At 37.4% G+C, this 13,660-nt stretch overlaps 1 protein-coding gene across 6 annotated transcripts in view; it reads right to left on the bottom strand.

The window, feature by feature from the left end:
• LOC124168440 (transmembrane protein KIAA1109) overlaps positions 1 to 13,660 on the bottom strand; it is a 149,988-nt gene that overhangs the window by 70,106 nt on the left and 66,222 nt on the right. For 4 of the 6 annotated variants that reach the window (XM_046546680.1, XM_046546679.1, XM_046546675.1 and 1 more), the window contains 6 exons: positions 12,169 to 12,580; positions 11,102 to 11,310; positions 9,886 to 10,060; positions 6,653 to 6,856; positions 3,491 to 3,929; positions 1,792 to 1,979 (listed from right to left, as the gene is read on the bottom strand). In XM_046546680.1, the coding sequence (XP_046402636.1) occupies positions 1,792 to 1,979; positions 3,491 to 3,929; positions 6,653 to 6,856; positions 9,886 to 10,060; positions 11,102 to 11,310; positions 12,169 to 12,580 (1,627 nt within the window). The remainder of the gene's footprint in view (positions 1 to 1,791; positions 1,980 to 3,490; positions 3,930 to 6,652; positions 6,857 to 9,885; positions 10,061 to 11,101; positions 11,311 to 12,168; positions 12,581 to 13,660) is intronic. The other 2 variants (XM_046546677.1, XM_046546676.1) reach the window with 2 other exon arrangements.

Genomic DNA, 13,660 nt, shown 5'->3' on the forward strand with positions numbered 1-13,660 from the left:
TTATCCGTGTATGAGTTTTACACTTTTTCGATGTTTTCCGCGATCTTTAAAAAAAATAAAAATGATGCAAAAACACCACGATATTTGCATTTTAATGATGGGCTGCACCGGACTTATTATTTATATTAGACTTCCCTTCGTAAAATGGAATTATTTTATTCACTTGCTGACAAGGAATGTTTCAAGTCTACTTGGACGTCTGCTCTAGCAGTGCTGACGACGATCAGCCGCGGGAAAAAACTCTTGATTATTTTTAAAGATTCTTCAATGCTTGATCAATCGTAAATTAGGAAAAATGTTATTAACGATCTTTCATTGCATATTTCATATTGCAAATTCGCAATTATTGCCGTGACCTCGCATGCGGTTGAATACGGCCCAAGGGAACCAGAGATTTCGTCGCACTCCGGCATGTATACGCCGCGACGAGTCAAGGTCAAACTGGAAAGAAAGGGACAAGTAGAAGTGAAGGCAGCGAGGGAAGTGGAAGTAGACATAGCATGAGTCATAGTCGGGCACTCGCCTGCATGGACAATTTTATGCAAGTCCAGGTTTCCTATAACCGCTGCTGTGCGATGGCGTGATTGCGCACCCGTTGCCTTCACAGGAGTTCCGTGTTCCTGTTTTCCTAGTATCGTGGTGCGCGATCACGCTCAGTGATCACGGACCCGCATCCCGCAGCGGTTACATCCCTGACAACTTGTGCAAGACGCGACTATGCGGCGTGGTGTCTGACAGTGTAGTTTCCGATATTGCACAATGGTTTTGAAGCATTCGTGCAAACTACTTTTCTAAATCCGTGATCTTGCAGCTATGGATGCGTGGTTTTCAGAAACCAGGTATTACTCAGAGGAGTAGGATTGCGAATATAATCACGTTTTCACCACTAAAAAGATCACGATCGGGAAAAGAAAGCTCTTAATGATTCCGGAAAGCAATCTAAAATAACAGGTGATGTGCATAAATGATATTTAATCGTTTGATTTATATGAAATATGACAATTAAATGATATTCAAGTGAAAGTTTGGATTATTTGTGTTTCCCGATTACATATTCATGCTGCCTCTCTCCATCATTAGCCCGGATAATCAGGAGTATGCTGTAATTAAAGAAAGTAAATGCCAGTACTTAAACATGATGACACTTTCATGAATTATCATTTGGAGGTGAAAATATGGTGACTACCCAAACAATGAAGATATAAAGCTTTTTATACTAAAAGCATTGAAATGCTCAGGCAATACCTCAGTGAAAAAGATAATAAAATGAATTTTGGCAACAACTGAATTTATTTTTCAAATATGTATTTGAAAAACATACTCTTCCCAATAGCAATGGCAAGACTGAAAGGGAATTATTGTGCAATGGGTAAAAGAGCCACTTAATATTTACAGCTGAGAAGCCAAATCTTGTGAAACTGGAGTGAAGTTTCAAAATGTTGCCTAGCCTGAAAGAAAATCTTATCTTACCAAAGCACCCTTTCTCCCAGCAATTTGATACAATAAAATAAAAAAAGCTTAAAATTCTGCAACAACATGCAATAAATCTAAGAAGATTATTTACCATACTGTTTTGATTTTGAAGTTTTTACAGTACGCCCTTTATGTTTAAATCTTACTGGAATGGAAAATTTAATATGAGCAGCATCATTTTTTGATTAAAAAATCCAAATTATAAATTACTAATATTGTGGATTATAACATATATTATTAGAAACGGTAGAGGATACCCACAAATTTCACAACAGTTTGCGAACATGTCTCTATTTGCATGCCAACTATAATATTTACCCAGTTGGTGCGGTCTAGTCTCCGATAATTGGGGTGTATGACCACGGGATGATGTGTCTGCTGCCACAGAAACACCACCATCCACAACACCTTTCTCCACATCCTCACTTGATTTAACTTCAGTCAAAATGTCATACTTTCTATTCCCTTTATAGCCTTCGGATATGTCCACTGGAGCCATGGAAAACCTTGAAAAAAAAAAGGAAATTAAGAGTCACCCTAACCTCAGACTTGTGTTTTTGAATTTAAAAAAATAATTTTGTGCCTGTCTAGTTACTCTCTGCCTTCTATGCAATTATAACAGATGGTGATGTGCCATTTCAAAACCTAGGTCGCTCATTAAATATTTATGTGGAATTACAAAGTTTTCTTTACTTTTAATTATTAAGTAGATTCCATAAAGTCACGCATGAAACAACTGATAATACTGACTGAGTCAAACACTTTTATAAAAGAGCAAATATTTTTTTTTAACTTAGAGAGTACCTCCAGGGATAAAAATTTTATTTCTGTACACCGTGAAGGAAAAAATAATTATCTAAAGAAGATGTAAATAACTAACTGATTCTTAAGCACACTGTAAGCAAGAAAAACCTTCAAAATTGCTTGGATATGCAAATGTAAATTAGCAGAAACAATGGTGGCACAATATTTGATGCAAAAAGATATGCAGTGAGAGCAACACAATTATTCGTTAAAATAAGTCACCAACAGCAGTAAAATTAATTATCTGAGTACACATATAAAAATATCTAAGAGGAATTTTAAGATGAAAATAACAATACAATTTCACTCAAACAAATACAGTACACTCCCGATTATCCGGGCTAATGACGGGTAGAGACGGTACGAATAATCGAAAAACACGGATAATCCAAACTTACACTTAAATGTCTTGTAATGCTTTAATTTACCTAAAACAAACAATCTATTATTATTTATGCAGTTATTCTGTTATTTAAGAGTGCTTCCCGGACTAATTGAGAGCTTTCTTCGCCAGTTCACGATATTTTTAGCGGCGATAACTTGATTGTACTCGTATTATTAATGCTCTATGTAAGGCCTGGTTTCGAAAACCAAACATCCGTGGCTGTGTGATCACGCATACAGAAAAGTGGTTTGCACCAATGCTTCAAAACCACTGCTCTACATTGGAAACTATGCTGTCAGGCACCACGGCACATAGTCTCGTCTGGCACAAGTTGCCCAGGTTGCAACTGATGCGCGACGTGTATCCATGATCAAGGAGCGCAGTCGTGCACTGTCAGGCTTGGAAAACAGGAACTCGGAGCTCCCATGAATGCAGCTAGCATGAGATCGCTTCTGTTTTACGACAGGGATTCTTACGGAAATAATAAGTCCTGTGTATCCTAGCAATAATGCTGTAATTCCATTGATTTTGCATCCGATTTTTTAAATAAAGATTGCGGAAAAAATTGAGTGAGAGTGAAAATTCATCCACGGATAATCTGCAACCCGGATGAACCGCAGCCAGATAATTGGGAATCTGCAGTATGTAATTCACATGAATGACTTGAAAATCCACTGCTAGATTTTAAAGTGCAAAAATAATAATGAATATAATGGATTTTTCAGCTAATATTCTTCTATTTATGAATCAATAGATATTCAACCACAAAGATGACAAACAAGATTAAGATATTCAGCAAAAAACTGGAGCAATACAACCACCACATACCTGTGGGTGATCGTTTTGGTCTCTGGCATGGTAGCATATAGATCTAGGAGGTAATATATGGTTTTCCAACAGTGTGGTGGGGGCATGGCTGCCGGCTGAGCCTGAGGGGATCCAGGTATGGGCGGAGTGATGGTCTGCGGGGCGATGGGAGGGCCGGACATCTTCAAAATGGGCTGGTCCGACATTGCAGTCTGCTCAGCCATGATGGTTGCATGGAGAGACATGTCGTCGTGACTGAGGCCCAGTGAGGAGAGGGATGCTGGGGGCACCGGTGATGGAAGGGGATGGTGTAAAGGGTGGTGGTGCTGATGGTGATGGGGGTGCGGCAGAGAGTGATGAAGGTGCTGAGAGGGCATTGGATGGATCTCCATCCTGGAAGCCGTGGGGCTAGAGCCAAATGTAGGCGTCGTGATGGCCTCACTGAGATTCATGTACCCAGCTGGAAAAAAAAAGAAAACAATGTTGGTTGTGAAATACAGTTTGTTTCAAATAGAATATACATGTTATAAAGTACTATTTTGTCTATACTATCGATCGTTGTGCCTCGGTTGTTACCAAGGTTGCACAAGGACAACTTCATTTTTCAACAAGAAGGAGCACCCCTTCACTGGAGTTGCCAAGTGTGTGAACATCTGAATGAAACCCTACCGAACCGTAGGATTGGTCGTCAAGGAGCTGGCGACTTAGCATGTCTCAGCTGGCCAACACAGTAATCGGATTTGACATCCTGTAACTTCTTCCTGTGGGGTTTCGTCAAAGACAATGTTCATACACAGAACCTGGTAGAGGTGAAGAACCGGATCCGTACTGCCATAACATCCATGCTTGAAGGATGAAGGACATGCTTCCCCGAGTAAGGGAGGAATTTGAGTATCGATGTGCTATTGTACGTGTCACTGATGAAGGACATATTGAACATCTGTAATCTAAACTTGAGAGGTTAGTAAATATGTGTGTAAAGTTTCATATTCGTAAGTCTTAAAGTTTAATAAATATATATTATTAATGCACATATATTCTTTTTAAAACACCCTTTACATATAATGTTTTCCAAATGAATGATCTATCGTCCCCATGGCAGAAGAAGAATGATGACAGCTAGGGGAAAGAGTATGGACGTCGTTGCCAGGCCATAGGGTTGGACCGTCAGGTGTGTGAAAGAGAATAACAGTTTTTTGGAGGCATCAGTCAAACTTGTAAGCAGTTTTAGTAAGAAGTAAGAATTTAAAGTGCTAACAAAGCAAATGGTGAGGTCAGGGTGCCCACTGCACAGCAATTAAAAATTTCCCAGAGATTTTCAGATTTTTCGGGGAATTGCTTCATTTTCCAGGGTGCAATTCAGTCCTCAACATGAGCATTTTTGGGTTAAATATTACTCATGGGGGGAAAAATTATTGACCACAAGAACTTTCTGATTGCTGCAAGCTGATTTTTCCAGGACACCTGCCATATTACCTGAGTTTTTCCAGAAGATTGAAATTTCCCAAACATTGCAGGTTTTCCAGGATAGTGGACATCCAAGTTGTTTGAGACAAATTGGAGAATGCTCTTCTTTACGTTATAAACAATGACATAGTATGTGGCTTAAATCCCAAAGAAACGCGGGTAAACGAGGAGGTGATTCTGATTAATCATGTAATTTTTCCCATAACTGTACATGTGCATTACAGACTTTGGAAATTAACCATTGCTTGAATAAATGATATGGAGCATTATCTGTAACACTACATATTGGGCTTTATGTGAAAGAAGGTGATTGATGAAACACTTTTTTAAAGTCTTGCTCATCATTTCCTGGTGATAATCCCCTCATTTTTTATTTGCTCTAAATATGTAAATTTAAGCAACTCAGATTGGAGAGCCCTCTAATGTTACACGATGCAATAGAATCAACAAAGATCCCTTTCCTACCATGACCACATTTTACAGCATACATTTTATTGCACTGAGGCAAAAGAATTATTACAGTGCAAGCTTAACAGCAAAAAGTAAAGCAGTGATATAAAAAAATAGTGAGAAAGAATATGGAAGTACTTGTCTCAGGAAAGGTACATAAGGTCAGTGAGAGAAGACAAAAGAGAGAAACTTAAGATGCTGAATGTAACAATGTTGCCAAGGTCGGCATGGGGAAGAGGAGATTAAGGGCAACCAGCCCAGGGGTTCTCAAGGGCTCATCTCACCCTTTCCCTATTGAAGCCAATCTATAAGGAAATATTAAGCTGTAGCAACTGTAGGTTAGATCCTTCATTCAAGGTTTCTCCAGTTGAAAGGGCAAAACTTTGTATTCTCCACAGAAATGCATAGAGATTGCATAATGAGTTTCACCACAGTGGCATAATCATGTGCACTGCCCTACGGCATGGCCAAGAATACATATTCAAGGGACACAACAGCTGGGGCAACATGGAGAAGTAAAATACTTCAATGAAACGAATATGTTAACAGTATATGTGTTAAAGACCTGCTTTGTTTTTCCTTACTTAATCATGGTTTAAAGGAAAAAGTTATAACACAACAACCAGTTAGATATTCACTTTGATATTAAGTAGTAATAATTATGTCAGAAACTAAGTGAAAAAACAGAATAACTTATGGAAGTACTTATGCTTGAAAAACTATGCTAAATTGGAAGTTCAAAATTCAAAAATTAATTGCTTGATGGATGCAAGAGCAAAAAATTTTTAAATATGTACATAACTTCCTCTAAATTTTGCCACATCAGTAGCTCTTGGCTCAGACATCTTTTACACATAACTGAGATACAATCAAAACTTCTCATAACAATTACAGACTACAGATAGTTCACTATGAACCTATATACATATATTGCAAAATAGAATTAACACTGAAGTTAAGCATGTGACAGTATTGCCTAAGAAGGTATTACAAACTCAAGCCACAATCTCTTAACACCACTACAGCATGGAAAAGGGCATCATATCAAGACTAAATTTTTTTATTTAATTTTATTTTTACTTATATTGCCCCTAGAAATTGTTTAAAAGAGCATTCTGGTTGGAGGATATCCATCCTTTTGGAATTAAATCTATTAAACAAACAAGCAAATAACTTTTGGCTCTTCAGATTAAGTAAGAATTTGGAATATTTTTAAATTATTTAAAAGGGTATTTTAGGATAATTTATAAATAATAATCAAGTTACCTTTCACACTTTTGCTTGTAGATCTAAATTTTTGTGCAAAACTTTGAGGCCTTGACTTCAGCGATGCTGAGGGTGAAAGTCCTTTTGGAATGCTTGTTGAATTCGACAATCCTAATGTAGGTGTCAATGTGGCCATTTTGACAGAATCCATTGGTCCGTCCTCATAAAGGGCAGTATGCTCTTGCAAATCTGAAACTAAAAGATCTATAAGCCATGTTTAGTAAAACTTTTAATCTGAGCTTCAAATGAAAAAAATGATAGGTCAGACAGGATTGTTACAGTAGGAAGAAGAGGAATATTCTTCTAGAATTTGTTGAAGGTATGAACACAAAAGAAATATTTGACTGTGAAGTATTTGCAATTCAATGCAATTCCATGCTGACAGAAACTCTGTTTTTCCAACACAATGGTTGAAATGGATTTCTATGGACTCAATGTATTTCTAAAGGCAAATTCAAGCAAGCTGCCAGTATGGTGGTCATTCATCATTTGTCAATCCATAAATTTTCCGAACCGATGGACAATATTACCTGAATTTTCCACCCATTTCAAATCCCCTGGCTTTTTTAAATTTATTTGTTTAAACAAATTCACCTTGAAAACAACACCATAGCCTTTCAAATTGGAGGTATGAACAACCATTAACCCATTATAACCCAATTTTGCTTCTTAGTAACATCAAAAATGTTTTTATAAACTTTCAGCTCTACTTAGGAAAGATTTAAACATCATGTTCTTTTGTGCTGTAAAGTTTAATAGGGTAGTTTCCTCCATCAAAGAAAACAAAAGGCAATAATTTCGATTCGTTACCAACCATTAGTGTATTCATAAAATACAAATTATTTCATTTTAGAAATGCCGGTTTAAAACGAATGGCAATGGTCCATTTTTATCCTCATTTGAAAAGGACCAGATTGGCGCCCATGCGATGCCACTCCACGTGACGTCACAGGGACCTAGTTTCTATAGGAGAAGATAGGAGTTATACATCGTCTGAGGCATGCATCAGGCGCAGAGCTCAGGGAAACATGTCTTAATAATCACTTATTAAAACTGGCTAAGGTCGGAAAGTTTTCCTCGTTTGATAAGGTATTAATAATCCTTATTTAAGCCAAGCGCTACCAGCCAGCAGGGTACTCAGCTACCCGCTGGCAGCTTGCGACGTATCAGCGCTAAGCCTCGCCTCAAGGTCACCTCACCGGGCGGGAGGGGGAACTAGAAATACGATGTACGGAGAGATTTCCCGGCATTCATACTTATGCGTCGCGTTTTCGCGTGCTTGAAAATTTTCACTTTTCATTTAATCGCGAAAAATAGATATTGTCATTTAAAAATCTAAAAGCGTGAAATACGTACTCCAGGAGTAATAATCTTTCAATTTAGGCAATGAAAAAATAATAGGAAACCACCCTATTGCAAAATATGTAGCTGCCACAACAATTATGATTGAGTAAAAGATTTTCACATTTTTAAAATGAAATTTTCACATCTTGAAATTTAATTTCTCCCAGAAGAGGATCTGGGTTAGAAAGGGTTAACCTTTTCCCTACTTAGGATGAAAATATGCATCTGGACGTTTCTTGACCTAGGAGACAAAAGCCGAAGATTTTTGCCGGAGATTTTCCTATGCAGGTGAACGAATGCCGAATAGATACGTTTCATAGCCCTCCCCCTATTATGATGGTCACGGGTGTGCGATGTCTTTGTTTTGGGACCCATCACAGCAGGGGCTAGGCTTTACCCTCGAAATCCGGGAGCAGATACCCAGACCCCTCATCTTAAATTACCCCTCCTAGCAGTAAAGGACTGCAGTCATACAATTGTTTATCCGGTCATTTTGCGAAATAAATATTTTTTCCTTTCTCATAAAATATGAACTAAGAATTGAATTATTTGTCTTTGGAGCACCATTTACAATTTTTAAACGAAATTCTAATAAAAATATTAAATAATATCTCAATTTCAGTTTAAGCATCAACATGGAAATTTTTGCTGCATTAAATGCATTAATATTGACGGTAGAGCTGCGTTCAAAATTTGACAATTCTCAGAATAAAGCGAGGAATTCCATTCAAAGTCTGCAATTTACGTTCCAGCAACAATTATCCATATAACTAATTCATATAAACAAAGCATGGTTGACCGCGAACTAATGCCAGTGGTAGGGTTATAAAACCCCGAAAGGAGGGAGCCCAACTACCCTTGGGGTCCGAGATAATGCGAAATGCCCACTGGGAAGGGTCGAAAAAGGTTGGTGATGAGAGTACGTAATAGGGTAGTTCCTTCATCAAAGAAAACGAAAGCCATTGATTGCGATTCGTTACCCACCATTAGTGTATTCATAATACACAAATTATTTTGTTTTTGAAATACCGGTTTTGACGAATGGCAAGGGTCAAATTTTAACCTCATTTGAAAAAGGCCAGATTGGCGCCCATGCGATTCCACTCCACGTGACGTCACAGGGACCTAGTTTCTACACGAGAGGATAGGAGTTATACATCGTCTGAGGTTACCAATGCATGCATGAGGCACAGAGCTCAGGGAAACATGTCTTAATAATCACCTATTAAAACTGGCTTAGGTCGGAAAGTTTTCTTCGTTTGATAAGGTATTAATAAACCTTTTTTAAGCCAAGCGCTACCAGCCAGCAAGGTACTCAGCTACCCGCTAGCATCCTGCGTCCTATCAGCGCTCAGAGCCTCGATCAAGGTCACCTCACAAGACGGGAGGGGGAACCAGAAATGCGTCGCATGGACTTTTTCCCATCATTCCTACTTACGCGTCGCGTTTTCGCGCGCTTGAAAATTTTCACTTTTCATTTAATCGCGAAAAATAGATATCGTCATTTAAAAATCTAAAAGCGTGAAATACGTACTCCAGGAGTAATAATCTTTCGATTTAGGCAATAAAAAAATAATAGGAAACCGCCCTATTATCCCCGACACTCTTCTTCATGAATGTCCGGCAAAAAAGCTCCGTACGGAGGGGACAGAAGAGTTCCCTGGGGCTCAGTACAGCAGTCATGCTAAGGCAACAACTCCACCATTTCGAATGAGTTAAACAATGGACGGGTACTAACATTCATGCCCTGGATATTGGCTACATACCCAGGCAGGACTTGAACACCCAATACCTTTGGAGAGGCAGACAGGGACCTCCTCACATTTCCCTGAATTCCCTGATATCCCTGTTCTGTAACAACCCTGTCAGAGTAACGCGAAGTCAATTACCTGAGGATGATCCATTCTTGGGATCGATGATGCCGCTCAGCTGTGGAGGAGGAGGTGGGTGAGGCAACAGCGTATGGACTTGCTGCTGCTGACCCCTAAGCTCCATCTGAGTCTCCTTCACATTTTGATACATGTTACTGATTTGGTGAAGAAGCCTCAGCAATGGCATGTTTACCTACACATGAAGAAATCAAGGAAACAATCAAATGCCAAAGGCTAAACAAAACCAAAATTTATGCGCAAAAATCAACAAGAGTGTATCATGTTCTAGTTAAAAAAAAAGGGAATACTTGAATGGGGTAGTAATAATAATAATTTTATTACTCCACACACAAATTACATGACAATAACAAATTTGAGTAATTTTAGGTAGCCGCGAAGGATAACCTGTTTGAGGCTACCATCCAAAATAATAATATTTATGCTTTACATATAGTGTTCATTTTGTGCTACCTTGATAATCTATGCAACCAAAGTTTAAGTGCGTACATGAAAAAAAAACAACTAAAGTACTATTTATAATTCATTTACAACAATATTTGTTCTACACTTTCTTTAGTGAGAAGCCAAGAATGTACGTTTTGGAAAAACTTTTTTAAAGGTTTTGAAATAAAACATGACTGTGGTAACAAATTAAAAACCTTTGGTCCTACGTACAAAAAACATCTTTTAAACAAAGTCAAATTTGGTTGTGGTAAGGGCACACTTATTTTACGCAGTCCAATCACGCCTAAAAAAAAATTGATTAAAATAATTTGAGAAATGAAAGGGAAAGATGTGTTTCCATGGAAAAACAATCTTCCACAATTGATCATTCTCTCATGAGGTTAAAATAAGAAAACACAGAAACTGCCACTTTTCATGAGTTGTTGAGATCAGTAGAGCTCTTGTCCATTTACTCATCCAAAAAAAACTTTCATAGAGAGAACGATTAGCTCACAACAGAGAAGAAACAACAAAAAACCATGCAATGCTGATGAGTAAGGGGAAGGTGTATGGTAGAATATACCACCCACTCAGCACGAGTTCACGACATCACCAACTTTTCTGCAAAAGGGTTCAGGCCACTGATTTTCAATATGAATAACTCAAGAATTAGGCGTTGGTTGAAAAAGGAGAAAAATGTAGGAGCCTCTATTTTTCAAACTGCTATATGTAGTTGGCAATAAAATAAAATTGGTGAACAAGCCCATTTATAGATCTAGAGGGTACAAACCTGTTGGGATATGTAGCGGATATCCACACTGAAGTTAAGCAAAGTGCTGGTGTGTTTTCTCAGCTGACCTCGAGAAATGTAAAGTACGTTGTGCTTCTGCACTAAATCATCTACACTTGTATCAGCCAATTTCCTTAAATCAAGTTCCACGCCAATTTTTTCACAGAGGAAAGCCGGCATTTCAGATGGTATATCCAATCGAAATTTCCCTATAAGGAAGACATATTTTATAGTACATCAATATAATGAAGTCAACTAAATCATAAATCAACTAAATATAAAATATCTTAATACTCAACTTAATTGACTAAAATATAAAATAAACTACACAATCAGTGACTATTTAAAACAATCATATCATGTGTGACTTTATAACTGCATGCAATAAGTGATCTATTTCAAAAGACACTGTAATACCTGACTTTAACTCAACTTCAGTCAAAAAATGTATGGGCCAGATATATAAATACAAGATTTAACAAAATAACTGGAGATGTTAAGTAAGAAACATTTCTAAGCAAATAATGGGCAAAAATGAAGAAACACACAAATGTTCATGCAAAAAGTGATATATAGCATTTCATGCAGCCTATCAGTGATTTCATACGGCAAGGAGATGTACTCAACAAATAAGATGTTTACCAATCTCAGACTTGTAAAATCTAAGCATTCTATGCAAGCACAGTTATAACTAACTTCTTCAAGGGTATAAATTCTATGTACAAATATGTGAAATTGCCACATGATGATACACTGTACCGAAACCAGTCGCAAATATATATTTCATTTGGTGGAACAGCAAAGTCTTTTTTTCTTACCCTATGTGCATCAGTTGTAACTAAGTACATAATTTCAATATTTAATGCTTGGAAGAACATCAAATGACAATAATTTAAAGTGACATTAGAAGCATTTGATAGTCTACATTGGTTGCAATAAAAACTTTAATCTGATGATTAAAACAAGACATGTACTCTGCCCAATGAGAATTTAAGATGGTGCGACTCAAGCAAAATTGATCATAATTTATCGCGAAAATGAAAGATGCTTAATCATTGAGTACTTACCATGGCCTTTCTTGCTAAATTCTCCGTTTGTCTTTGAGGGACCACTTTTCCTCTTCTCCTGACTCGTATTCCCTTTGCCGCACTCACTAACAACAATGTCAATCCTCATTGTGTCCATGGAGCCAGCAATTGAAATGTTTGAACCCCAGTTTTCAAATGGGGTACCACCGGATGCAGGATAGCCAGCCATTCCATCCTTGACAGCACCTTCTGATGCAGCACCAACGCTCCCAGCATTTATTTGCCCTGGCATCACACCAAGGCAGGTCAAAAGTGGTTCAAAAATTAAGTGAGCATCTAGTAGGTGGAGAGATGACGAGTAATTAGCAACAGGTATGTTGGATGGACCATTAGGTATCATCGTGGCTTCCTCCAAGGTTTCATCAGTGGTCATTGTATTAAGCTTGGACTCCTGGAAAGGCATTGAGAAATTTTCAGGGATCAAAGAGTATTAGAAAAGCATACACTTTTGCTTTGATCATCCTAGAGAATATTTCTATTAGAGTATTTTATCACTGAAGATTGTTAATTAACTCAACCCCCATTATATTATTTGGCTAATTCGCATAATCTTCCCTTCATTCCTCGTGCCCAATTCTAGAATCTTCATAGCAATGGGAAGCACAATTTTCTTCCACTTTTCAGCCACATTTATAAGGCTATCAAAAGCAGAGCAATAAAAATGATTGTAACTTTGAAAACTTATCACATGAATGAGGTATTCTAGGTAAGAATATTATCCATTATAAGTGTACCTTCAACTATAGCAGCACCTCAGAGTGAAACAAATGACTGCCTATTGGAAAATAATTAATAAGGCAGACAAATGAGCACAGAGTTTTGAATTCACCACGTAATGATGAAAGGAAGGAACAGTAGGATGGTTCAGAGCATTTAAAATACAAACATAAGTCAGTGTATTATTTTCATGAACTTCAAATTATTTCAATTGAATGATTACATATTAGTTAATTTCATTTAGACAGAGGAAGATGGAAAGAGCGGGTGAAACTCATGAAAATGAGGCTCTATGAACACAGATACACATGATAATCATTGTTCATAGGCTATGAGCAGCAATAGTACATAATAAATTTTACAAATGCAAAAATGAATAGTGAAAGTATACGTGATTGAGTTTTCATTAGTTTCTCTTAAAAACAGCCAAATTCTTCCTCCATATTACGATTAAACTGTCAAGTTAATCAAAGAAGTTCATTTATATTGATAGGATACATACATAAGTATATGTATTTGGATGAATCGTAATAGGACACATTAACTTTTTTAAGTTTCATTATTGTTAACTAAAGAATATTCTTAGAAATTTTACAAGTAGGGATAAGAAAATAGCCCTGCAAATCTGCCAATCAGATTATTCGAAGCCTAATAATGGAGAGTTGATTGTACATCATTCCACTGCTGGATTTAAAAGATTTCGAAGTAAACTGCATATCTGTTGCCTCCAACATTTCACACCCATTGCAAGGGG

Source organism: Ischnura elegans, chromosome 11, assembly GCF_921293095.1.
Source record: "Ischnura elegans chromosome 11, ioIscEleg1.1, whole genome shotgun sequence".
In the NCBI taxonomy this organism is placed as follows: Eukaryota; Metazoa; Arthropoda; class Insecta; order Odonata; family Coenagrionidae; genus Ischnura; species Ischnura elegans.